The sequence below is a fragment of the Drosophila subpulchrella genome, chromosome 3L, assembly GCF_014743375.2.
Source record: "Drosophila subpulchrella strain 33 F10 #4 breed RU33 chromosome 3L, RU_Dsub_v1.1 Primary Assembly, whole genome shotgun sequence".
Classification (NCBI taxonomy): Eukaryota; Metazoa; Arthropoda; class Insecta; order Diptera; family Drosophilidae; genus Drosophila; species Drosophila subpulchrella.
In genome coordinates, this window is record NC_050612.1 from 27,226,626 (window position 1) to 27,254,180 (window position 27,555).

Consider the following 27,555-nt stretch of genomic DNA (forward strand, 5'->3'; position numbering starts at 1 on the left):
AAAATTGTTTCTTACAGCACATGTTTTGGGCTCTGAAAAATACTGTTGAATAATACATCAAATGTCTTTAAAAGGTTAATTAAAATATGATTTATAAACAAGAAATGTAAAAAAAAGTGATTCAAAGCATCGAAATATTTAGTTAATATATTATAAAGTAGTTGTAAAAATCACTAGTAGATTCTAAAATAGGTCCCTCAAATAAATAAATATAAATAAAATAAATATTTGACAACAATTTACTTCATACGAAAATTGACTTTTGCACATGCTCTGTTGGAAAAATCGTACCCCCTATTTACCCCTATTTAAATACCAGTCACCATATAAAACAACCATTTCGATTTTTAAATTTTATTTGAATTGGAATAAACAATACTAGACAACAACTACTTAGAAGTAAGTACAAGTTCATACATACAAGTTACATAAAAATAGTTTGGGTTAGGCTCTCAGCTCCGAACGAATAATCTTTGAAACGTACTAAATAGTGTATGCGGGTGTATATATATAACATAGTCATGTGTAAGTACAATGTGTGTTTGTGTGGACTTATTTGTGTGTTGTTTCGTGTGTTTCAATTATCTGACTACAAATACAAAGAAGGCAAACTTACAGCGGCCACTTCAAGCACGGAGAATTCACTTTAAAAGACACCTCCGGCTGAAGTGCTTACAACGATTTTGTTATAAACAATTGTTCGTTTGTTCGATCTAAGAGGGGGGCTTTTTTTTTTTAGTTTTGTGTGTGTTTGACACTAATTATCACTACGCCAGTTGAAGGTAAATAGTTAGTTATGGGTTTCTCTTAGTTTTCCACGCAGGGATTGCTTCGATTTGATAGGTCTAAGCCAAGTTTATAATAGTTTTTTGTGTATATGCAAATGCAATTATTGCTAATAATACATGCGAATTTCCAACTGAATAAATAATTTGTTCCTCTCGTTGGTTTTCTTTGTGTGTGTGTGTGATGCAAATTTGTGACTGTCCTTTCCGTTGGAAGGATATTTGTCTAGTCCTGACAAGTCAGAGGTAACAACGATATCAAATTTGATAAACCATCAACTGCTTTTGTTGGCCTCAAAAATATGCTTTTGTTCTCCGCTCTGCTCCCCAATAATCCTGGCTAATAATCTAATTTGTCTCTTGATTTCAGTTGCAATTTAGGTACACGATTCCGCCTTCTTCTGCAGCTTTTGCAGCAACCGCTTTCAATCACAAAGTGCAGACCCCGCATATGTGTATGTATATATTATACAAATATGCATTTCGGGTAGTTCAGGTGTGTGTTTTTGTGTGGCTAGTCTCTAAATACTAATTGCAGGTAGTTCGTTAACGCTTTCACACCAGAATTTCGCAACAAATATATCGTATTTGTATTTGTATTGTTTTAGTTTTGTTTTTCTTTGCCTTTTGCTATTGTGATATTGTTTTTGGGGCCAGCGTAAAACGTGGCTTGGCTTTAATACTTTCAATCTAACACTAATTAAGTACCAAACAAACCAATCCTAGGCTGGTATGTTCGTTTGTTCATAGAAATCGGGCTCATCGTCGTCGTTCTTCTTCATCTCGCTGCCATCCAGCTGGAAGAAGATTAAGTCCATTAATATAATTGATTTACAATTTTAAATAATATAATTTACCGCTTGCATTTCCTCGGGCTTATAGAGCGCCGTCAAATTCTGCCGTATTGGCACCATCATGATCAGGAAGAAGGGGAAGGCCAGCGAGAACTGGGACGACTTTACCGTCCACAGGAGTACGAGGCACAGCACCTGGATGGTGGTAAACAGATGCAGCTTCCAAGGACGCACACGCTTCACATAGGGCGTGGGAGGATAATGCTTCACCGGCATGAAATACAGTCTTATTCTGTAATAAAAATGGAATTAGGAAATGGATTATCAGATTATTACAATTATAATGCACAACTAAACCAAAAACATAAGGATCAATTTGATATTCGCATGGTTAGTCTATAAAGTATATTTTTTCTCTCTTTGATAATTCTCGCAAACTAAAAAGGATAGAAAATAGCGAATTTCTCTGGGTAGACAGAAATATTCCTAACTCTTCGAGGCAAAAAAGAGAGCAAAAAACAGGATGGCAAACATATCAAAGTGAATGGGTTATGAATTTCATCAAAATGATCATCATGTCATATAAATATATTCTCTGTTTAAGCACTTACCGCTCGAACAACTGCACTCCACTCATGGAGGCCACGCCCATGTACAGGAAGACTCCGAAGAGCACTGCCATGGGAATCAATCGCAGGAGCGGAGACATAAGTACTGATAGACCTATCATCAGGCACACAAAGAATCCGGACAGGCGCTGCTCCTTCACATCAACGATCCTGGGCGACTCACCAGGGGCGTGGGTTCTATTAAAAAATATTAATAAAATTTATTAATTCACTTATTGAAGATCTAAACTGCAGTTTAAACCCACCGTGACATAATGGTGACGGAGGACACATGGGTCACCGATCTCACAGTGGCGGCACAATGCCAGGGCATGCCAAACAGTCCACAGGCACAGTTCAAAAGACACAACAGCACAATGTCCCAGTGCAGGCCGGAACCCTTCTTCAGGCCACGATCTGGCTTGTCCACAATCAGCTCGGAGATTTGCGACTCCATGAAAATCAGGATGTAGACGAGCAGGGCGGGCACCACACAGGCGAATGGAATCCAGGTGGAGGAGGTATCGAAACCTATGTACCATCCACGCTTGGAGGGATCGCTGGGCGATAGGCCCTCGGGAACCACCAGCTTCTCTGTATAAACAGCTGGCACCAGATAGTCCACCAGCACAAAGATGGCAATGGAGATGGGTACACCAAAATCTCCTAGGGCACGACGAGCATTGCGACCCAAAAAGTGGGAGTTACGGAAGAGCTTCAGGTAGTAGGCAACCACAAAGGTGGCCAGTGTGAGGATGGTGCAGAAGAGAGCGGTGTTGGGTTGATTTCTGGGCAATGGTGGCAGACCCGTCGGCATGGCCGTTGTCGAGATGTTCAGGAGCCCCTCGGTAATATTAGCAGCTACACCCACGGTCGTATTCAAAATACTTGCATTGGTGGCATGGTCATGGGCAACCAGAGTCGGTGGCGGGAGATTATAGTCAGCCAGCAGAGGATTTTCCTTGTAGATCGAAATGAGTTTCATAAACGTCTCCACAATATAGATGAGCGTGATCAGGGCCGAGAAGATCTCCTGGGTGAATCTCGTGAGCAGACGCACATACACACTGCCCTCGAAAGCGGAAACCGTCAGCGATATTATAATCAACCATACACCGACGTAAACTCTTAAGGACAAGAAATCAAAATCATGCTTTGTACAAAACACCATAAGAGCTTCGTCAAAGAGAAGGAGTGGTCCAGTGGTTCCGATGATCACCAGTGGTTGGCAGGACAGGCAATGGAAGACAATGCCCACCAGGGAGCAAGAGATCAGTGTCTCCGAGATGCCAATCCAGCTGTCTGTTTTGGCGGAAACGAGACCTCCGAAGGTGATGGCCGTCGAAAGGCAGGCAAAGTACATAAAGATGGTGGCTGCCAGGGTTTCCGTGTTCAGACCATCCAATATATCGCTTTTATACATGGGCATTCGACGCTTCAGATCGTTCCTCAGTCCTCCCCACAGGCGACCGGTCTTCTCCAGCGGACTGGGCTTCTTCTTCTTCCGCCCATCGTCATCGTCGGAACCGCCATCACCTCCTCCATCGCCACCACCAATTGTAAATCCAATGGCTCCCAGCGTCTGCTTCTCTAGCAAGGCCTTCTCCTCATCCTTGCCAATCTTTATCATCTCACTGTCTCGCTTCACCTGCAGTGCCTTGATCTTTCGCGTCCGGATCCAATCCTTTTTGGCCTTCAACTCCTCGAAGGGCAAAAGGTCATGGCGATCCCAATTACCGGGTGGCAGGACAATAGAATCATCCAGGAACTCATTGATGGCCGACAGCAGATCCTTGCGATCGTCAGCCTTGTAGGCGATGGAGTGGAAGTGCTCGTTGGCCATCAGCGTGGAGATGGAACGACCCACTTCGTGGTAGTCCAAGTCGAAGTTACGCGGTCCCAATAGGACAAACATAAATCTCACTGGGACAGGAACCTCTGTCAAGGTGGGCATAAGGACACCCTCCGACAGACGGACAAAGGCAATGGTGGGCTGCTCCAGGAACTCCACGGCACCAACCTTTTGATTACAAAGGGGGGATATCATTAATATCGAAGGGATTGTAGTTATAAAGAAATCAACCTACCAGCACAGTGGTGGCCTCCGCACCCGCTGGAATCCTCTTGAGGATCGTGTCATTCTGCAGCTTCTTGAGATCCTCCTGCGACGAGGAGTACATGTCGTCCTTCATGTCGATCTTCAGCTCATTGCTGCGCTTGCTGCCTCCAATCTCGTTGGCCGGCATGATCTTGATCTTCTTGTCATCCGTCCCGCCAGACAAATTCTGTGGGACATTTCATAAAGTTTTGAATAAAGAAAACCAAAGGTTTTTATAATCTACTGGGGAACATCAAGCAAGCTCTACATGCAAAGCTGGTGCCGAAACACTGAACACAAAATATGTATATAGTAAAGTCGTGCCGCAGAACAAAATCGGTATATTATTAGGATATATACTAGAACACAGTGCGGTTTAGGGCAGCAGTAGATCTTAGAGTTGCGAGTGGAAGGGATCTAAGGTACTTGAACAACATAATCACAATCACAATTGAGAACTTGCCAATCGTGGAGGTGGAGAGCACACATAAAAACAGTGGTTCTAGGGGGGAAGGAGTAGGGCTACGGAACTTGGCTAAAACGTGGTGGGGCTAAAAAGAAACATCGCGAGTTCTATAAGCGCATTTCGGCTGCTTCTGACTCCTTTTACACCAGGGAATGAAACGTTAGATTAATGTAATTGGTTGCAATAGAAACAAGTTTTAAATCAAGATCATTTTTAAGGGTTAATATTATGATTACACTTTTCCAATATTTTTTAGACTCAAAAAAAAACAATATTACTATTTATTAGATCTCATCTCTTAGAATTTTTTATCAGGGCTAAAGATCCTGAAGATTGTCGACCCTAACGTTTTTATTATACAAAGGATTTCTGATTTCTAATAGATATCTTATATTTTGATGACCATTTTCAGTTCTAAGACCTGTATTTTAAGAGATTTTAATAAAATAACTTTCTTTCTTGTGGTACCTTGGACAAAATGAACGATTTTGCTAGTTTTTGAGTGGGAATGGGATCTATTCCCTGCTATTCACAACCACAGGATGGAGCACCCCTACTTGTTTGTTTCATTCCCTGGCTCTAGGATTACATGAGGAGGCGTGTTTTTGGGGGGTTCTAGTTCATTACACCCAGGTAGGACATCGTGGAGTGGCGCCGGTGATCAATCGCTGCCGCCGCCGCCGTGGCAGTGGCCACATTGAGCATCGCCGCCGTGGGCGGAGCACTGGAGGTGACGCAGATGCTCCTCCTGGCCTTGGCCAGGTTGCGAGGTTGCTGCTGCGCCTGCTGCTGCTGGAACTGCTGGTGGGATGACTCCGCACCCATCCAAAGAAACTTTTGTTTTTAGAGTGCAAGAAGATTTGGTGTGTGTGTTTTTTTTGGTGGCGAAAAAAAATCAGTAAAACGTACACAAAAAGAAAGATATTCAAGAGATACACAAAGCGGCGTTTTATCAGATATCTGAACGATCATGTCTATATACAATTTGGCTGTTCTTTACCGATTTGGGTATAAGTTGCTGTTGTTGTTGATGATGTTGTAGTTGTTATTATTATTATTGTTGATGTTGGTGTACGAGTTGTGAGTCATGAGATGTCAGAAATAGACAAGAGAATAATGACCACGATCATGGGAATTAACAAACTTTTGTCACAATTTTCACTGAAAGCCAATTATTTATAGCGGACAGGCACGATGTCAATAGATAAATGGTTGGATGATAATGCGATATTAGAATGACAAGAAGAAGGCACAGAGGTGTTAACGAAACCATTTGAATGGGCTGAATGAAGAGCGGATTGTTATCTCACCTGCAGGCTGGTGTAGCTGTTGTACTTCCGCTTGGTGAAGGGCAGCACACCTTGGTGCTCGTTGACATGGCGATGACGCAGGAGCAGCGATCGCATCACCGAGGGCTTGTCATTGATGTCGATCAGGTCCTCGATCACCATCTAAAGGGGAGAGAAAAATATTTCATTTAAGTTTGATTTATTATCTTTGAAGTATTTTTAAAGCCAATTATTTAATTTAAGCAAAGTTTAATACTGTAAAATATCTTTTAAGTCATAATATTATCTGATTTTATTATTATTCTATGATTTCTTGTATCAAGTTACTACCATTCAGATTAATATCGCTTGCATAGGTTTGCAAACTCCAATATCATTCGATCTTTTATCAGTACGCGTTGATTTGGCTAATCTACGATTGAAAGCTGCTAAGACTTAAGAATTTTAGACCAAAATTGTAATGCTATTTTTTCGCATTAAAAATGAGTGTTTTGGCTGCCATTATGCAAAAAGAGGCCACAATGAGGTATGGCATACCTCGTTACGCTCGTACTTTAATTTCCAATTCATTGGCATTCATATCTGAAAATGTTTAATTTTTGCCATTTTTCACAAAAAAATATGATGTAACCCCTTAAAAAAAAGTTGAAATTGGTCAAAAAATAAATTTTCCTTAAATTGGTAAGGATCGATAGCCTAGGATGCGAGCTGCTCAAAGCAGTTGGTCTTTTATCAATACGACTTTATTCGGCTAAACTACAATTGAAAAACCGCCGAAAATTATAGTGTTTTTGACCAAAATTTTAATCGTCTTTTTACGTCATAAAAATATCAGTGTTTTCGCTGGCATATTGCAAATAAAGGTCACAATAAGGAATGTCATACCTCGTTGAACTCGTAGTTTGATTTTCAATCTTTTGGCATTAAAACCTAGAAATGTGTTATTTTTGACATTTTTCGCAAAAAAAAAGGTTTTTAAAAAATTGCGAAAATAGGTCAAAAAATAAACTTTCTCTAAAATAATTTGGACATATAGCATGGGTTCCAACTTGCTCAAAACAGTCGGTCTTTTAGTTGTACGTCTTGATTTGCCGAAAATTACGATTAAAAAAACACCAAATATAAGAGTATTTTATATCAAAATCGGAATCGAAATTTTTCGGCCTAAATATCGCAAAAAACATGATTTCACCCCTAATAAAATTCAAAAATGAATTAAAAAACATTTGCTTTCAGTGTAAATAAGGTTTCTACCTAAATCAAAATCTTGTTTGTCATTGTTAATCTTTTCCCTTAATCCATTTTAAAGGATAACTCACCTGCTCTACCACGCGATAGGCCACGGCGGGCAGGTCCTTTTCGTTCAGGTCGAGCAGGACAACGCCCGTTTCCAGGCAGCGACGCAAATTGAGCAGCGAGTGGAAGGAGAGGGAGGCAACATGGGGCTTGCCCCAGCGATCGGAGCCCTCCTCCACGTCCTCCTCATACTTGATCCAGCGGGCCGTCTCCTTCCATTCGCGATCCTCGCCCACTCCCGTGAGCTCGTCCAATTGCACAAAGATCTGTTCACAAATAGAAATTCAAGCCCATTACAATTGAGGGAACATTACTTAGATCATTATAATACAGACCTCATGAGGACTGTGGTCCACCTCGGGCTTCTTGTTGGTGAAGGGGGAAATCGTAATCTGGGGCAATTCGCGCAACTTGATGGATGAGTGATGGATCTTGTGGCGGCGCAGGGCACGCGGGTCGTCCGAACGATGTGATCTCAGCTCGTTGAGATCAGCCTCCTATAACGTGGGGTTAAAAGCAATAGATTAGTTCTAGAACAGAGGGTTTCAAATAAGGAGCTAATTTTTTTTTGGGGCTAAGGGCACGGCCGAGGATAAGATGGTCAACCTGTTTAGCCGGCATTTGGCCATTTGTCTACAGGTGAGTCCGTATGTTTTTTTGTGGGTTAGCAATGAGAGTTGGAGAGACACAATATAGCTGGTTTAGTTAGATGATCTGAACTAGTTGTTAATTTGGGGGTGGGGGTTCTCGGTAAGGGGAATCGATTGCTACGTCCCAGTGTTCAGGCCCTACCTCCAATGCCGTGTCCTCAGGCTGCACAGAGATGCGACGCGCACCTGCATCACCGTTTTCCTCGAGCTTGTTTTTGGGTTCCACGCTGTCCTGATGTGAGAATTTACGTTGTCTATAATACTGGTGGCGGCTGGAAGGAGGATTATATTTTATTAATATTTATTCATTCACGGAACAATATGTTTCTGTATCTTTTTTAAGAATTTCACTTTTAAAAATATATTTATAAGAATGTAATAGGTTATTAATATTTGTTAATTATCTAATGTATATCTGTTCTGTGTGCTTAAACTGCTTATTTTCCTTTATAAGTGTTTGCTTACTTGAATAACTATATCTCATGATTTTACGTAAGTAAAAGGTTAGCTGCAATTAAGGGTTAACAAAAATGTAACCGTCATTATATAAAGCTATTTAAGATTTTTCGAAAATTCAAAATATTTTAGCACAAACATTACTATTTAAATATGAAATATGTTGTATTTAATCTAATTTGTAACTAATTTATGTCAAAGTAAACATCAAATTATTAATTATTATTGGAGAACATAACAAAATAAACTAAGTATAGTCACATCACTTATAACCATCTGTGAAACTCATTAATCCCTTATAAGATGTTTTATATTTTCGGATATACAAAGGAATAGATCCTTACGAGGTGATATCCTTACCTTCTTCGGCGTTTACGTTCGTGCGATTGGTCCGTGGGCTGTTCATCATAGATCAAACTGGGCGGGGTGACGACGATCTTCTTCTTGCCGCCGAACTGGACGTGCTTCTCGTCCACCGAGTTGTCCGAGTGGTCACCGTGTCCGGCTCTCTCCGACACTAGCGGGAAGTCCTCGGGGATGTCATCGTAGTTTTGTGCATTGTTTAAGGGTTCCGTTTGGCTCTCGTACTCCGAATCCTCCTCGATATTCAGATCGTTTGTGCGGACTGTTGATAAACCAAAATAACTCAATATTATATTCCCTTTTTGTAATCCCCAAACTTACTGCTATTCTTTTTGCGGGATCCAATGGGCAGCTGGGAGTTGTCCTGGAAGGTGTTCACATCGAACTTGTCTTTGCGCGTACTGGTGCCGGCAAAGACCTTGTCCATTTCCGAGTCCAGCAGCACCTCGTCGGGATCCTCATTGCCGGACTGCAACAAAGAAGAAGAAAACAAAATAAATATAACTATAAATTGTCGTTACTCAATTGTTTTCATGCGTTTGGTCACGTTGGGCATGAGTCAAGTCGGCGCAAATACTTTTCAATTAAGAATCTATAGGAAAAACAAAGTCAGACAAGTCATGTGACTCGCAGCATTATTGCCCCGCGTCACGAGTCTTTCGAGATCTTGACGATCTGGTGGAAAGCACTTAGGGGGACGCAAAGAATTGGGTAGCAAACGTCTCAGAGGCGTACATTAATCATCCCCCACCATCACCAGTGCTAACGTACGCATTTAGAACTTTAAAAAACTAAACATTCCAACATAATATCCCAGCCACTTGATGATGAGAATCAAACTGGATTCTCTGGGCGTCGCTCTTAATTGGTTTTAATCGATCGCAATTGGTTTCCATAGTGACGAAGGCATTGATTGCGCACTTCTCTCAAGAATTAACATCAATATCAACATCATCTGGCAGACGAGAAATATGTGCACACATATTACTTTGCCTCAAGAGAGAAACAAGTAAACCCAATTATTCCCAATTGTTGTGTGGCTATCAGATTACAAATATAGGAAAAATCTCAAGTTGTTTATTGAAAATCACTGAAAAGGTTGCAGGGAATTCAATTTTGCCTCTAGTGTTCAATTAAATTGTTTTCTGGGGAAATCTATTTTGGAAAATACAGTTTTACACATTTAAAATCACTTCTGGAACAATAAAACATATTTTTTTATTTCCGAATCTCAAAAATAAAATCTTTTTAAACCATTTTCCACTGACAACAAACCTTATCTAATAAGGAATTTTAAAATATATATCAGAAAATGCTCTATTTCACGTGTTAAATAATTTTTAGAACAATAAAACATATGTTTTTTATTTCCGGACCTCAAAAACAAAATCAAGTAAAATACATTTTCCACCAGCAAAAGACTACCATTATACCCTAAGGAATTTAATATCTTTTGGTTATGATACTAAAAGCCACAAAGTATCTACTATGAATATTCATATTCTCTTTCATGTTCTATAATGAAAACCTCAAATATTTTCAGTCAACATATTTTGCCAGGTATTTTCAGCTTTAATGACACGTCTTTAAGGGGCCTTCGGAGCTCCGGTCGAGTGTTTTGCCAGTTTTATTTACTACGTCAACATGAAAATGATCGTATGCCTAGATGTGGTAGGTACATAAATGCAAATGGAATTAACTAAATGCGATTTGGCCCCTCGGGCAGCCGAAGGACTTTTCGATTCCCGGTCAGGTCTGCAGCTGTTGAATATTTTATGCCAACTTTAATACACCGGACGAGCGTATCCTTGACAATTACATTCACTTCCTGATAAGCCGGTGGCAGATAAGGGCGGAAACAAAGGCAAACAGAGTTTCAGTTTGAGTTTATAAATAGAAAAAATTTAATAACGCTGAGAGCCTGCACGTGGGAACGTCAATGTGTCCACCGACCGGCAGCTATGAAAAAAAAAGAAGACCAACGACCAAGTATCTATGTGTGTTGCGACCCTAGTGGGTGGGTATTTTCCGGGTGTTTTATGGGTGTTTTGTGGGTGGCGCTTTGCATTTGATAAGCTCGAGCGTAGCGCGCCGTGTTACGTTAATTAATCGATAAACACTAAGTTGTCCCATAATGACTTTGATACTAATGTCGCCTTTTTGTGCTCATTATGAAGTTGTTGGCATTGCTGATTTACAGATACGAACAGGCAGCAGGCAGTAAAAGTATTTTGTCATTCAGCCATTAGCTTGATGCCCGTCATAATGTGGCTACATAAGCTCTCGGAACCACTTTCAAAGCCACCCAAAAACCACCCAAAATCCCCCCACAAACCACCCACTCTTTAGGTAACCAACGTCCTAACAGAGAGTCGCACTTTATGCAGCATGTCACCGGCGCTTATCACAAATAATCGATGGTATGTTTAGGCCCCAAACCCCCCCCCCCCCCCCCCTCCCAGACCTGCCACGCCCACTTCCCCGCCCACCTGCCGTCTGAGCTGTCAATTTTCGTTGTTGTTTGTTTAGCATTCGCAACGGAGCCAAATGAATATGCACGGGTCATACCCTAAACCTATCCTATCCTATCCCAAATGCACAAATAGAAGCCCAATGAGATCATCCAAAACGAGAATTTCGGGGAGAATTAGCTCTATTTTTAGGCAAAGTACAAGTCGGAATAAATAGGCATACTAACTCTGAATAAGTGTAATTTATGGATTGTTTCGTAATATTTATGAATAATTATCTGCATTTAATTCTAAGCAAAAATTCATTAAAGAACATTGTTCTTGAATTGAGAACATTTGTTCTTAAAAACCGTGTAAGTACATTTTGGCATCAATGTTCTCAATACTAGAGAAAAGAGAAAAGTTAAATTGAGTTTATTTAAAAACTTTTTGATAAGTATACACTACTGACTGGACTAATAGATTATTTGTTGTTGCAAATACCGCCAATTCAAATTGATTCGAGCAAAATAAAAAAATATTAAATTTAAATATGTCGTTTTATTTTTAAGAACATTTTCAACTCAGTTGAGAACGTTAGAATTTTCTCTGTGTTGTGTTTTTGATTCAAATTTATAGAACACTTTTTTGCATTTTTTCCTATGTATATTTCTAACAAATCTACTAAAATCCCACATTTATCCAACCTTTGTCACTTCTAAATATTTGTCTGATATTTGTCATAGCTTAAATGTATTTATTTATCTTAAGATAATTTTGAAGTACAAATTTTCAGGTGATGTAATCTTAAACCGCTTACCAAAAGCTCATTCCATTAGTTTCTTTCTGTTCTAAGAATTCTTTCCACCTTCTGACTTTTTCAACGCTTTCTTTTCAATTTGCATGGCATATTCTGGCATATGCTCTTAATGTTCATATTTTGTATACCCCCAAGAACTCAGTGCACCTATTCGGTTGACAAGTGTTGTGTGCCATGCCATAAGTTGGCCATAAAGCTGGGCATGCATGTAAGCCGCTCAGGAGCCCACTCTAAAAGTGGGGCCAACAACAATAAAATAAGTTGAGCCGAGTTCGCGGAGTGTTTCTGATGTGATTTGACATCGGCGGCACGTGACTTACAAGTCATAAGCAAGTTAGACGCTCGTGGCCTAAACAACTTTTTGCCCAACTTGCCAAATTGAATCGAATTGCGGCTAAAGCGAAACTTGTTAAGATTTTGCGAGTTGCCAACTGTTGTTGTCATCGCCGGCAAATAAGTTTCTACACTTGGCCCTGCACAGAAGATTAAAAGTTAGTCTTGCGGGACGTATCGCGTATATAACTTGGTATTTATTGGAAAACTGAGTTGAGTTGCCAAAAGGAAGTCGGAAGGAAAGAGGGGGCTAAAAGTTTATATTACTCTTGAAAAATGGTAACACAGTTTGTTACATAAAAGTATTAATGTAGGAATTGATAGCACTAAGCTTTATATATACCTATTGCTAGTATTTTTTTAGATATTAAGTCATAAGTGCATCTTAAATATATCTGCTAAAACCAATAACTTTTTTATATTTTAGTATTAATTACTTGTTTTAAAATAATAATAATAATTCTCAGACTGTCCAGCATTATTTTGTTTTCTTAGCTTTGTTGCCAGAATGTCTAATACATTTTTTTCCCAATATTTAAACATCTGGCCTTAACTAACAAGACCATAAAAAGTGGACAATGCTGGGCAGTAAACCTGCGCGAAAACATAAACCGTTTAACTTAACATTTAACTTCTGACTTTGGGTGGGATGTATTTATGCATGTATACATAAAACTTTTTATTTGTTTGCAGCTGTCGAATTTTTTCCACGGCCTGTGCATAATTTGGTGGATTTTTGTTGTTTTGCTTTCGCTACGCAGTTAGATATTACTTTTTTTTTTTGTTGTTGTTTGTTTGCACAAATTAACGATGCTTCTATAACGCTTTTGTCTGTCGGTAGTGTGTGTATTCGTGTGTATCTGTGTTAATTTAATGTGAATTCCGCAGCGGAAATGCTCGCACAAGCACAAGAGTGACGGGAGGAACGGAAAAGTGGGTACAGGACACAGGACACCGGTTCTGGGGTCAGGGGTCGCAGCGAGACGGACACGTGCGAAAGGTTAAACTGGTCATTGGGCGGTGGAAAAGGCAAGGGCAGAGGCAGCGGCACAAGCACAGGCATTAAAGCATCGTAAACGCAATCTAGTGATGGGAAATCATGCTGACAATGCGGCTCACCCTCTGAAACGTCTATATTCACACACTATAGCCTCTCACTATCCTACTATAGAAAAGTGTTGCATACTTCAAGGTCAGTCGACGGCATTGTGTGTATGTGTGTGGATGGGAGCGAGAGTGTGTGTGTGGGCCATGGCGTTTGGCAATAAATAGCTGAGGTCTGCTCTATTTATTATCCTGCGACCGGAAGTAAGCACAACATTTTCCGGGAAATGTGGGAAATTTTATAGGAATGGTTATTCTGGTAAAGTGAAAATTTTAATAACTGAATATAAAATACTTATGAATTTTGAACGATTTTTATAGATATCTCCTTCTATCAAGTAAAAACTTTAATCCTAAACTATTGCTAACTAAATAGAACCGACTCTTTGAATATAAAAACCTAAGCCTGAACCTTTTTCCCAAATTACACCTTATATAACTGATAAATATTCACATTACATAAGTCTTAAAAGGTTTTATTCTTGCCCTGTAAACAATCTATAACCGGCTGGAAAATACTTTAGCCAAAAGTTTATGAAATTTATGTATTTAAAAGGTCTCCCCATAAACTAAAAACTATAAGGCTAAGCCGCTTATATAACTTTCTGCCAATGGAACTTGCACAAAACTTTAAATTAAACCCCACCCAACATTCCTGCCTTGAAGGAAAACTTAAGCAAAGTGAATAGCACTGTTTTCCCCACTCAGGTGTGAGTGAGTATAAATAATGCATGAACTGCTAAATAATTCACAGCGTTTTTATAATGCAGACAAATTGGAAACACGAAACCGCAAAATCCCATTCAGGCAGTCAATCATTCATCAATCCGGCAAACCGAAATGAAACTTGGTTATTATGGGTAATTTTTAAGATGCCACACACAAAAAGACACCTCGAAATATATATAAAAGAACCTATAGATACATTTGTGACCGCAGACACACGTGTGTTGAGGGAGGTCGACTCCTGTCGCTTGAGGTAGCATTTCGGTAACATTTCTGCGTGTTTTTCACTGCCGCTGAGCCGCTTTTATTGCCCCAAAAAGTATGCAACACCCAAAATGATTTTCCACCGGAAAATGTATATACATATATATGGGGAAATATTCCAGAGTTTGAGTGTCTATGGCACATAAAAGGCCAACTCACTTGTTGTGCCCAGCTGCCAACTTTTCGACTATAATTTTGTAAAAAAAGAAAAGGAACAACATTTTCTATATGTAAGGAAAGGCTTTTCCCATTTTCTCCTCTCGATGGTGTGTGTGTGTGTGTGTGGATGGGCTCTTTTGAAACAATTTTCAAGGTTGTGTGCTCTTGAAAAGTTTTGTGTGTTAGGCAACTTTCGGTGCGTTTTTGATTAACATTATAGATCAAACAAGTTAGACTAGTTTTTCACTTTACCTTGAGGGCTCCCAGTTTTCGATATGCAAAAAATCCAACTTTTAATCACGTTTGCAAGTTTGGCAATAGTTGTTATTCGCCACAAAAAAAACCTTTGGCCTGTTGCACTTTGACCCGCGTATTATGTTAATTTTTTTTGTTTGGATCGAGGGGAAAAACGAGCCGAGTTCCGTTGACTGGGAAGGCTGCCCAGCAAATGAGGGCTTGTGGCTGCTGCTGCTGGCGTTACCTGAACTTTTGACCCACTGCGCAGGCGCAGGGTTAAAGCGCGCGTATAACGGTAGAACAGGCCGCTCAGCTGGCAGCGCTGCAGCGTTTCGGCCACGCTCAGCTGATTCTCAGGGCCACCAAGAACGGGCGGGCTTTACTATAACAACACCCACCCACCCAACCCACCCGACCCACTACCAGCCCCCAGGATACGCTCCTGCTGACGTAAATCGGAATGCAGTTTTGGCCATAAAAGCTTTTCAGCTGGCCAAAAGCTTTGTGCGCTCAGCATTTTCTCTTATTTTTTTTTTAGCTCCCACCCGCTACCAGTGCATAATTAATGGCAAAGCTTTTTTTGCGCTCACAGGACCTCCCAATGATGGTCAAGGCCACTCAAGGCCAACACTTAGTGTTTTGTGTTTGGCCAACGATTATAGACAAGAGAGAGAGGTGTGTTTTGTGCAAAAACAAAAAAAAGAAAGCTTTTCTTTCGCCCTGCACAAAAATCTATTCACTTGATGGCACTTTGAACAGCAAGCCAGAACATTAAGACTCATTAGCTAGCCACCCATAAATACATATATGTGTGTGTATATTTTGGGTAATTAGCGATAACAGCCAAGTTGTAATGTCTAATTGAGTTATGTGATCGTACACTGCAGCTCAAGATGATAGGATTCCCTCTGGGGTGCTGATTTATGTGGGGCCATTAACCATTAAATAGGTTGGATGAATGACACGATTGGTAATTGATTGATTAATGATATACTTTCATAATTAGTATTGAACAACTGGGGTGTATTTGCTTAAAGAGTTGGGGGTAATATCCTGTGGTAAAATAACTGACAATACTCGTAAAACCATAATTTTACTACACACAACAACATTTATTAGTGGAATTTATCACTGCATATAGTTGTGGTAATATACAAATAGTTTACTACTCCTAAAAATAGTAATATATATATTTTGTTATGGCTTCGGCTACTATTTAATAGTATAACTAATACAAAATAGTATTATAATTGTTTTTATTTGTTATGAGTAACTATTTCACTGAAAGCATTTTAGAGATATTTTGTTTATCAAATTACCAGCAGCATTACAAAAATTCAGTTATTCGTAACATTTTGTTTGTGTCTTTAATACGCTCTTAAGAAAGTCAAAGATAGAACCATTAAATAGATTATAATACCATACCATACCAATAGCAATTGTGGTATTTGTACAATATTTATTATGGCAAAACAGTTACGTTACAAAATGCCTTCTAGACCATTCTATTTTTAGTGTTGCACCTAAATCATGGCATACTTTGTGGTGCAATTAAGTTAATTGAGGTTGCTGCTCCCACGGCTAATGCAACTTGATGCTTTCACCTGGCCAGGTGTCAATGAATTGATTGCGATTACAATTCCGCTGTACTATTACTTTTCATTGTCAATGCCAGAGTGAGTGCCACAGCGGCGGCCTTGACCACCAGTATCGATTTCCCGTTCTGTGTGTTGCTGTGTGTTCTGTTTGCCAAATGAGTGTGTAGTGCGACTATAGTGGGTAGAGTGGGTATATTCATTTGAATGCCGAATGTCTAACTAGCTTCCTGTTACCGTTATTGCCAACTGTTGTCGGTTGCACAATTAAAATGCGTTTATTTCGACGCGTTTAGCGCTTTAGCCTTTAAGCTGACAACTTGTTGTCGCCCTCCAGCACCACCCGGCGTATACGTAATGTTGGCAAAAATGTCGAGCACAAAGGCAGCACTTTCGCATGAATGAATGCATGATTAGGCACTGTGTGATCTATAGCCGAGTACTGAGTACCGAGCACATGAAACCCAAACTGAAATCGAAATTGAAACCGAAATCGATTTGCGGGAAACTGGTTTCTAAATTGTGTCACTTGGTAGCTGGCGGGCATATGCCGGTGTGCCCAAAACAACTGACACACTGCGGAAATGTGTAGAAAAGTCAACAACTGAGAAATAACACAAGCCACCACCACAAAAAAAAATCAATAACAATTACTTGACATTACCGTGCGGGCTTTGCAAATGAATTATTCACAAATTGGCAATAGCAAAAAAAAAAAAAAACATTTAAAAAGTGATTTATTTAATGGAAAACTACCAACAGCAGCACATTATATTCACTTTTTTGAAATATGTACGCATGCTTGCATTACAAACAAAAAATTAGTTTGGAGAGATAACTTGACTGGGTAAAAGTCGTATCGGGATCATCATCAGCCAAAGTATGAGCTCATTCCCACATTTGCCTAATTCATTTCCCAGCCAAAGCCAATACATTAGGCGGGATTATTTATAGTTAATCTATCTACACACACAGGATATGCAATCAAGAAATGATGGAAATGCCTAAACTGTTTTACTATAATTTTAAGTTATCTTAGAAATCTTTTTAAGAATATTTTTATATAAATTCTTTTTATTAGTCTGGTTAGAGCCTCGACTGGAATGTTATAATAAATTGTAATATTTAAATAATATTTTTTTATATCACTTTTATTAATTTACTTTTTAATATATTTCTTTGCCTCATTCGAAATTTTTTTTGAGAGTATGTATTTTAGTTATTAAATATATGTATATATATGTACGAACATATAAATTATCTTGCGTTGTATTCTTCATAAATCAGTTGGGGAGTTATTTTCTATGTGTACTACATATATGATCTATAAAAACCATAATATTTTCTAATTTGACTCACCTTCTTTTTGGTATTGAAGCCCAGGAAGGATAATTTGCGGACATTATTCTCCCTGCCGCTGGCCGAACTGAAGCTCATCTTGAGTGTTTCTTCAGCTCTTCTTGATTTTTGATTTATTTAGAGTCCAATCCGAAGATTTTGGGGGGATTTAAAGCTGCCTATTTGATGATCAGGCAGTGCAATGGCATCGGGGTGCTGGTGAGCTTGGTAATTTGCTGCGGCCACTGTGGATGCTCCAAGAATCTCAACATTCGGGGCAGCGAATTCAACGCCCTGTAATTGAAAAAAAAAAACAAAAAATATTAAGAGGTACAGAAAAAAATAGTTGAACAAACAGAAGCGAGTGCTTGGAACGCAATTTCATTAATAAACAATTTCGACTGTTGCTTTTTTTGTCACTGCCTAAGGAGGCCAATTGAAGGCGATGAGGCACAAAAATATATATATCTGTAAGTACCGAGCGCAATAAAAACCATTCGACGCGACTCAATTAAAGTTAAATGGCAGCCACACGCATAGTTAGGGCGGCGGAGGGGCGGGGTCGATGAAGCACGCGACTTTCGTTGACGGCTCGTGATCAATTTGCGTTATTTGAACACTCAATTATTATTCGGGACTGGGCGGGAATGAGTGTGGCGCAATCGACGCCCCAAGGCGGTGTTCTTTGCCACTCAGATCGCTCACTTAACGATCTGCATCTCCTTTTCCAGTTAAGAAACTCTACACTTAAAAAATTCTAGTTCGATTTTAGGATTTACAAAATATTTTCATTATTTTTTGGAAGCTAATTTGATTATCCAAGGCAAAGGAATCATCATTTTACTAGAAATGTAATACAAAGTTTTTTTTTATATTTTCGTCTTTTTAAAAATTAATTCAATCATTTATCAAATAAAAAAAATAGTATTTTGATTGATTTTTGTTAAATATTATTTATTAAAACTATAATATCACAATTCAACATTTTTAATTTTTTTGTTAGTACTTAAACTTTGTACTTCTATAAGACTCAAATGTTTCTATTGCAATCTCATCTATTTCATATCAATAATATAAATATAATTTTTATAATTTATCAAATAAAAAAAATTAATTTGATTGATTTTTGTTTAATATTAATTATCTAAACAATAAAATCACAATTCCATATTTTTAATTTTTTTTGTTAGTACTTAAACTTTGTACTTTTAAAAGACTCAAATGTATCTATTGCAATCTCATCTATTTCGTATCAGTAATATAATTACTTAATCAATTCTAGGCTTATCAAAATTTAATTTTAAAATGACATCAACATGAAAAATAAATTTTGAAGGGGATAATAATAGCTTTTTCCATTTTTTAATCGTCATGCCTTTTGTCATATTCCTAAATTAAGTACATATAAATGCGATATGGTTAATTGCCATCTTATCGAATTATACTTGAAATAAGTAAGTAAGCAAGGAAATACTACGAAACTGTCGAACAGTTTGTGGTTGTTTTTTTCAAGAGAACTGAGTGATCTAATTTGAAAACTTAACATTTAATTAAAGCATTGGTTATGAATTTCTAAACAAAACCGCATGACCTAAGAGACTTCTTATATTAATCTGGTTATTTTCTAACAACAACGTAGTTTATATTATTTAAAAATTCATTTTACTTTTTAATATAAAATATAAAAATATTATATTATATATAATATTAGTTTCCTAATGCTGATCTCCTTAATAGTTTCGTTTCGTATTATGACAGCTGCTTGAAATACAACCCAGAATTTATGTTAAAAATGGGCACCGCCTGTTTGTGCTGATGGCGGCACCTGCGATTTGGGGCGTGGCAGGCGTTGAACCCAAACGGCAATCAACCGAAACAAACACAGGCACAGAGCGAATAGACAATGGAGACCCCGAGTCCAGTGTTAAATGTTACGTGTCCGAAGGTCCTTAATAATTCAGTAAGCACCTTGATGGGTAAAAGCAACCGGCAGACTGGCAGGACAATAACAGAGTGGCCGAAAAAGTGAAACAAATTCAATTAGGCACCGCTGGCCAATTGGTTTGCACGACGACTGGGAACGCGTATTGGATGTACCGAAACCACTGGGGCGGATACGCGATATTCAGGACACCGACGTGGCTTCCTCCGTGGCGAACGAATGCCGTGTGAACCTGTTGCGGCTGCGAATGCGCTGATTTATGTGAGCTTCTTTCGGCCGCCAAGAACGCTTGGAAAGTGAGCCGCCGCCACCCGAAGTATCTACGAACTGCAAATATAAAACCCCGCCGCCTTTGTATGGGTGCGTATCTGTGTGTGAGGAGCAGCGCTTCGTTTCGTATCGTATATCGCGTAGACAATCCAACATGAGTCTCGTGCTTAGACCCAGCGCCTAAACTTAGCCCGTCCCATTAACTGTTTTTTTTTCTTTCATTTTTTTTTTTTGCGCTACCCACAAATTTTCACTTGGTTGATTATGTAAGAAAATGTGACTCGTCTTTGGGGAGGGGTTTTTTTTTTGATCCATGTGCCTTGGATATTTCGTCTTGTTTGCCATATATTCCTCGATAAAAATAAAAAAGAAAAACACACAAACTGATGTGTCTCCTCTGTCTGACCATGGATTAAAGTTAAGTTGCTGAGCAAACAAAACTTTGACTTTTGGCTTTTCGACAACCTTGATATTGCCTCGCGTCTGCATAAAAGTGGGTGGCATGTTACGGTAAACGCTATTAACTAATAAAAGGATTTCAAAGTTGATCAATGGCTGAACGAGGGCGGAAACGCTTCCAAGGTTGCCGTATAAATATTTGTACACCCAGTCCATCATTTTGCTGCCTCAGGGAGTTCTTGGTAAATCCCTAAATTGCTTCGCCTATTATTGGTACTTATATATTTGTGTTTGTACAGGTTAGAACTTAAGTAATTCAGTTGAAATTTGAACGTTGTTTTCCTTTGGTGATTAGTTTGTTTTAGTTTGAAAACGTTCACTTAAATAATAGTTTATTGGTTAGCAAGGGAAAAATATATATGAAAGCTCAATGGACTTGTACAAAAGGGAGAGGCATAAAATACAAAGTGCATAAAAAACACTATCGCAAAACGACAATATTAGCTGACTCATAAAATAAAAAAAAAAAAAATGTTCTCAATGACCAAAACCTAAAAAAACAATTTTGCAAGATATATAATATTACAAAAATACAGTTCTTTGACAATCCCAATACAATATTCTTATTAATATTAACTTTTTAGAACTTTGGCATAACAATAAAAGTCAAAATATACCATAGGTTCCACTCCAATAAAAGTTCCAGATCTAAAAACGTAGAAACCACAACAGATAAAGAAGAATCTAGAGCTATTTTCGATCAGACCAACTCAACTGATTTCTCTGGAGTTTTTTCAGATACGATCGATCGGAGATCGCGTGACACTAACCGAATTCGATACGATAAAGTGCACGTCGCTGGGTGAAAACAAATAAATTTACACATTTTTTATGGCACACACAAGGGAAGGCAGACGAATGGTAGTCAGTCACTTGCATGTTATCAAAATTAGAGGCAACTTAAAACTTATAAATATATAAGACACTTAAAGGCAAACAAAACGGCGCGGCAGCAGGTTCCCATAAAACCCGAAGGTGTTACAATTTAAAACCCCCAAAAGTTCCAAGCGGGGGGGGTGGTGAAAATTAACGTGGTGATCAATTTTATGGGTTCATTAGCGTGCGCTGGCGAAATGACGCCAAACGATCGATCGTACGACGGTCTGACTTAAATTTGATTTAAATTATTTGCTTATATATACGTATGAGCGGCATAAAAAAAATGTTAGCGGGTATCAGAAAAGTACCGCCTACACCTTAGCTTTCTTATCGCACTGGGCTGGCCATTCATTTTGATTTCGATTCCGATTCAGATTCCGCTTCAATTTACTAAAACAATTGACAGTAATGTATGGGATTTGCCGTACCGGCGGCTTCATAAATTATCAAATTGTCTATTATGTGTCGCGTTCCCAAAATTGATTTGATTTAACCCTAGAGACATGTCAATTAGCCTGCCGATGATAAATGGCCAGGCTAATGGCTTTAAATAGCCAGGTTCCTTATGCAATCAGTCGAGAAGCTTCGGTTTTATCAGTCCAGTCTCGTGCGACGTCTCCTTATCGAACACTGTTTCTCCCCGGCCAAATCTTTCCAGACCCAACCGGTTTATGTCAGCAGTCAGCTGCTCTTTCGGATCCTACCTCCGATGTATCCGCTGGATACGCTGCTTAATGCCACACAATTTACATTCACGTGCTGCCGAACAAGTTGCGAACCGGTTTTGTTTTCGATCCACCAAATTGCAACAGTCAACACTGCAAAAGGCAGCTGCAACTGGAATTGCATTTTCAACTGCAACTGCAGCTGACATTGAACTTGAAAGCACTCAAGCGCCGCGAACTCTTTCCCATTTCGCAACTCCGCCGGAAAGGGGTTTTACCCTCTTCGTACCCCCACCCGATTTCCACAATTCGGTAGCCGTTAACCACTCGAACGTATAAATGTCAGTTTTAAGACCTCTCGAGATATACTATACATACCTATGTTATATACTGTGCCGATACCTGCAAAAATGTCGTTGACGACTCCCGGTAATTATTCAGAAGTGTGCCCATATACCATTTTCGAATATATGAGTGCATTAAAATATTTGATAATTGAAAACGCATTGTTTAAGTGCCCCCATAAATCATCGCAGACCATAAATTTTTTTGTTTTCAACGATCCCCAGACTGATTACCGAACCCTCGACGTTCATTACTGTAAACTATACTTAAAGCACACAAATGGCTAGTTCAAGTGCACTTATTGGAATAGGTTAGTAATCATACAATTACACTTTACAATTGAATCCAAAGGCGTGAATTACCACTCAGAGTTCTGTTTAAAGGTTTCATATTATCAAGTAGTGTCGGTTACGGTAGCTAAACGACCGAATAATTGCGGTTATCGCATATGTTTTTACGCTGGATTACTACACAAAGCATTTACATTGATATAACCATAAATGTGATATATAAATGCAATTAGCATTAATTACTTGAATATATACCAACACAATACAATCACTAATGTAATGCAATAAAAAATCAGTTAGCTGAAAAAACACTGCAGTAAACTCTTTGTAAAAGGTTGGTTTCGGCTTATGTACGTGCTTTGATTTTTTTCTAACCCATTTACCATTTAGTTACTAATTTCATATATATTTTCATACTTATATAACCCCTTCACATTGCCTTATTTTTTCGGTAGGCGCCGTACTTCCACTTTCCACTTGAGTGACAATATTGTCCGGCCTTGAAGGATTTATGATCGACAGTATTCGTTTGTTCAAAGGTTCAAAGCACTTGAAATCAATTGCATTCAAAACACGACATTTGAAACGGAATGAAAACATTTGGCAACGCTCCACCGCACACAAAAAACCTAAACATACAAAAAGGCTGAAATCCAATTCCAACTGCAAATATAAACAGAACCAAACCTTAATTAGGGTATTGCAGTTCTACTAATGACCAACCGATTTAGTAAATGAACGACCGAAAGACTTATTGTATATTTTCCTTGGTATGTTTAGATCTTATATAATATAACCATAGCCCATAACAATTATTTCCCCCGCAGTTTGATTATATTTCCTTTACCGCGATAAGCACTATTCGTCAGCTGTTTTAAAAATACGAGCTGTTTTCCCAAGAGTACGTATACGGTTTTCTTCCGAAATTGCCACAGATGGCATCAGCGGTTCTTAACCGATACCTAGTCAGCAGAAGTTTATTATCATTTGTTTTGGTAAATCACTCCCGAGAATGCCTACACATGCACAATATCAATATCGATACCAGACATGGCCGTTGCAAAAGGGGTGTCACAATATTTGTCATATCCAGAACGCAACGATGCCCCTTCCACCAGTTGTCGGTGATTTTGTTTTAATGACTCATAAACACTTTTAAGCGTGATGAAATGCCTAATCTTAAGGGTGTCATACTGTATGAATAAGTTCCGAGTTTTAACTAAATGTTATCTTTAAAAACGGTTTATGATAAATAACATAAATCTTTTAAAATAATATACCTCTATACTATTACTAAAATATTTAAGGACTTTGGAACCTAAATAGTATTACCATTCAAAGTTTTTTTTACTTATTAAAATTATTGTTAGCTGTTCAATTATTTCTTGAAATAATAAATGTCGTAATTTCAGACTCCTATAAGTGTATTGCTTGTAAATAATATCTTTCAAAAATATTTATTTAATAAAAACCAACTCCAGATATTGATTATTAATTTCAAAAGAATTTAAAAGGGCGGAAATGCTTATTATATTGAATTTCTTATATTTATGGGGGGATCACCTTACGCCCTTTGTCTACGCCAGTGTCTTAACCCCCCTTTCTTCCACCATATAACCTATTGTTATTAAATACTTCAATTTGCCGGCCACTGCAAATTCTGTGTATCGCTTCGAAGGAACAATAAACACTACTCTCGAAAAACGCAAAATTACAACAACAGATTCGCCACAAGTTGTGTAAACAAAAGTGCAAAGCAACAATTACAGCAACGGCAGAGGCGGCAATAACAATAAAACCCAACTTTAAGCTTCATGATACATTTTGGTTAAATATCAGACAAGAACAATAACAGAAAACAGCAAGAATAGCAAAATAAGAACAAAAAATAACCACCCAAGTAGAGATAAACAAATTCTAGTTAACATTGTGTGTTTATCGTGTGCGGGTCGCGACTGCAGCATAGATGTTGCAGAAAGGGGGCAAACGGGGGGCAAGCCAAATTATTGAGCCATTACTCACCAGTTGAAACCCCATGGGCGGGGCTGAAGGGGGCTCGCTTGGAGTTAGAGGGTGCCAAGAACAAATATTTTCCACACAGCAAAAATTACCACTTAATTCGTCGATTTATTGCCTCCTTATCGGAGGTATACTAAGATGACTTTTAGAAATACTTAAATAACTTGTGCTTAACCTGGTTAGACATTTAACAAGCAGCATAAAAACATATTTTATACCTATAAAATATTACCCCTAGCAGAATTTCATTCAATGTTTTGAGCTGATAAGTCGACTATTCTTGATAAGCGGTTTTATTATGACCATTTTGAAAAATTAGGAAACAAATTCTATTGCATTTAACTATCATAAAACTTAAGAACTTTTCTAATTAGGATCAGTTCTAGGGAAATACATTTGTTATAGGAAATGTTACATCATATAGCTCGTTTTAAGTGGAACGACTTCCCTATAACTAAAACCCGTAAAAAAGAGATGTTCGTGACATTTATTTTTCAAGGTCTACTACTGTTTTGGATTTTATACGTAAAAAAAACCCTATTATTTATTCAGCAAGTTTGGAAAGCAAATAATGCTATATTTACCCTCAACTACAAAGTGTATAGAGATCCGCCTTATTGTTTAAAAATATAAATACAATTCTCAGTAGTCCATTTAAAATAAAAACCACAAATAACTCTTACTAACGATCCCCTGCCTATAACCCAAAGATGATTTAGACCTAAAAAAAATATTTAAATAACACTTTTGACAACCCATATATCTTTTTTGCGAGTGCAGGCGAGAAAGTGCAACCAGCTTTTCACGTGCTGGGCAAAAAGCGAGCGAGGGGGTGCCCAGGGGCGTTCAAATGGGGGTGGGGAGGGGTCCATTGGGGGACTTCGAGAACACTCAGTGCTGATAGCAGAAATTCCCCCAAAGTAGAGTTTTTGGTGCTGTTGCTCCTGTTCTTTTTCTTGTTGTTTTTCTTGTTGTTTGCTGAAAATTTGCATAAAAAGCAGACAAACTTAGCATAAAGCGCCGCGGGGAATGGAAGACAAACAGGGGCTTTTGGAGGCGGAGAAAGGGGAGAAAGGGGAAGAAAGGCAGATGGAGAAAGAGAGATGGAGAGAGCACAGAACGTGGCACTACGTGCCCAGTACAACTGAAACTGTGTTAGCTTTGCTTGTCGAACAAATACAAAAACAGCAACAACAAACAAACAAAAAAACAAAAGGCAAAAAATCAAGAACACAAAAAATATAAACCTACACCGCCCCTGGCCAGAGGTCCAAAATAGAACCAGTTTCCACAGAGTTTCAAAGTCACATGCTGCAGTTGCTCTCGGACCCGACTTGATTTATCTCTTTTGACTGCTTGATAATTTGTCCAACGGCAATTGAAAATCGAGGCCAAAAAGTTCTTAGCCAACAGCTGGCCAGCAAATAGTATTTAACAAGATATAGTTCCGTAATTGTTTTGCCGCCGAGTAAATTTCGCATTTTCTTTGACACTTTTCCAACTGCGAAAAAGCCCAGTAAATGTTTATTTATACACTATGAAAAAAAAGCTATGATTTAATAAGATCGAAATGGCATAGAATATTTTTCGTTTATAGGTTTCCCAAAATTATAGCAAGTTTATACATAGCAGGGTTTTAAAAAAATTTTTTTTTAGATTTTATAAAAAATTCTATGATATTTTTATATGTATTTTTTTAAATTTTCTATTGATAGAGATTAGAGATTGATATACTAAAATACTAACAAATTATTCAACAATAATTCCAAATTGTATCAAATTTATTAAAAATTAATTCTGCATCTTTTTTAAATAAATATTGAAATGGAACTATTTTTTTTCCAGTGTGGGGAAATGCGACTAAAAGTCAACATATCCACAAATTAAAGATCTTTTGCACGAAAATAGCCGCAGACAGAACAACAACAGGAATGGCAGACCAAAATGAATTTTATAATTGACACGTACTTGAAGTATTCTTTTACTTTTTTTTTTTTTACTTGTTTTTTACCTTTTACTCGGCCACGGGCGCCAACAACAACAATAGCGACCACTGATGACGTCGCCGCTTTGCGAAATTTGAAAATTTTCCACTGTGCCTCAGACACAGCTCATTGATTAGCATAAAGGGTTTTTTACGATTTCGATCTGGCGGGGTCAGCTTCCTGTTTTTTTTTTGTTATTAAATTTTTATGTTTCTTATTTTCAATTTTTTGCGCGGGGGTAACCACAAACAAATCGAACGCAGAGAGAGCGAGAGAGAGATATTTGGGGGCGAAAGACACACACACACACACACGCACTGGCTGGAAAAAGAAAGAACACGAGAACGAGAACGCGTCGATAAAAACAACAGACGATAAAGGGAAAGGCACAAGGCACACACGAAAATTGGCAGGAAAAAGCAACAATAACAACGCGGCCGTTTCTTTGTTGTTTTAGTTGCGTGCGCGCGGAACCTTTGTATTTAATACTTTTTACTTTTTATCTTGTATTTCCTCAACGTTTTACGACTTTCTGTGTTTTGTGGCAAACTTGAACTTGTCAAGCCCAATATTCCGCCTTTTTCCGCAGTTTTCGGTTTCGGTTTCGGTTTTTCTGTGCGAGCAGCAGCACGTTTCACGTTTCCGAGCGTAATGATTTACAGTTCCTGTCGCAGCACGTTTTTAACCGGAGCGATCGAAAACGCAAACGCGAACGCCGCGCCGCCGAGAGAGAAAGAGCCGCTACAGCTGGGCTGGAAAGAGAGAGCAGAGCGCCCACCCTCACCACCGATCGCTCTCGCCGCACAGTGGGATTAATCCCTGGTAATCAATGGGTATGCCTAATCCTGAAGAACCTTCTCAATGTCAATA

The 27,555-nt window shown here is 38.6% G+C and overlaps 1 protein-coding gene across 7 annotated transcripts; it reads right to left on the minus strand.

Annotated features, from left to right (window-relative positions):
• Positions 1–739: 739 nt before the first annotated feature.
• On the minus strand, positions 740–27,309 carry LOC119552760 (anion exchange protein 3). Of its 7 annotated transcripts, none has more exons than XM_037862558.1 (15): positions 26,712–27,308; positions 17,853–18,125; positions 9,127–9,274; positions 8,803–9,067; positions 8,129–8,258; positions 7,943–7,969; positions 7,672–7,833; positions 7,360–7,602; positions 6,062–6,202; positions 5,379–5,585; positions 4,275–4,472; positions 2,454–4,207; positions 2,191–2,385; positions 1,643–1,871; positions 740–1,582 (listed from the first exon to the last, which is right to left on the minus strand). In XM_037862558.1, the coding sequence occupies exons 2-15, from the start codon at positions 17,928–17,930 to the stop codon at positions 1,508–1,510; spliced, it is 3,852 nt and encodes a 1,283-aa protein (XP_037718486.1). In that variant the 5' UTR covers positions 17,931–18,125; positions 26,712–27,308; the 3' UTR covers positions 740–1,507. The 7 variants fall into 7 exon arrangements, with proteins under 7 accessions (XP_037718486.1, XP_037718485.1, XP_037718489.1 ...); XM_037862557.1 differs by lacking the exon at positions 26,712–27,308 and adding an exon at positions 19,800–19,977 and having other exon boundaries at positions 1,508–1,582; XM_037862561.1 differs by lacking the exon at positions 5,379–5,585 and having other exon boundaries at positions 1,508–1,582; positions 26,712–27,309.
• Between the last annotated feature and the right edge of the window lie 246 nt (positions 27,310–27,555).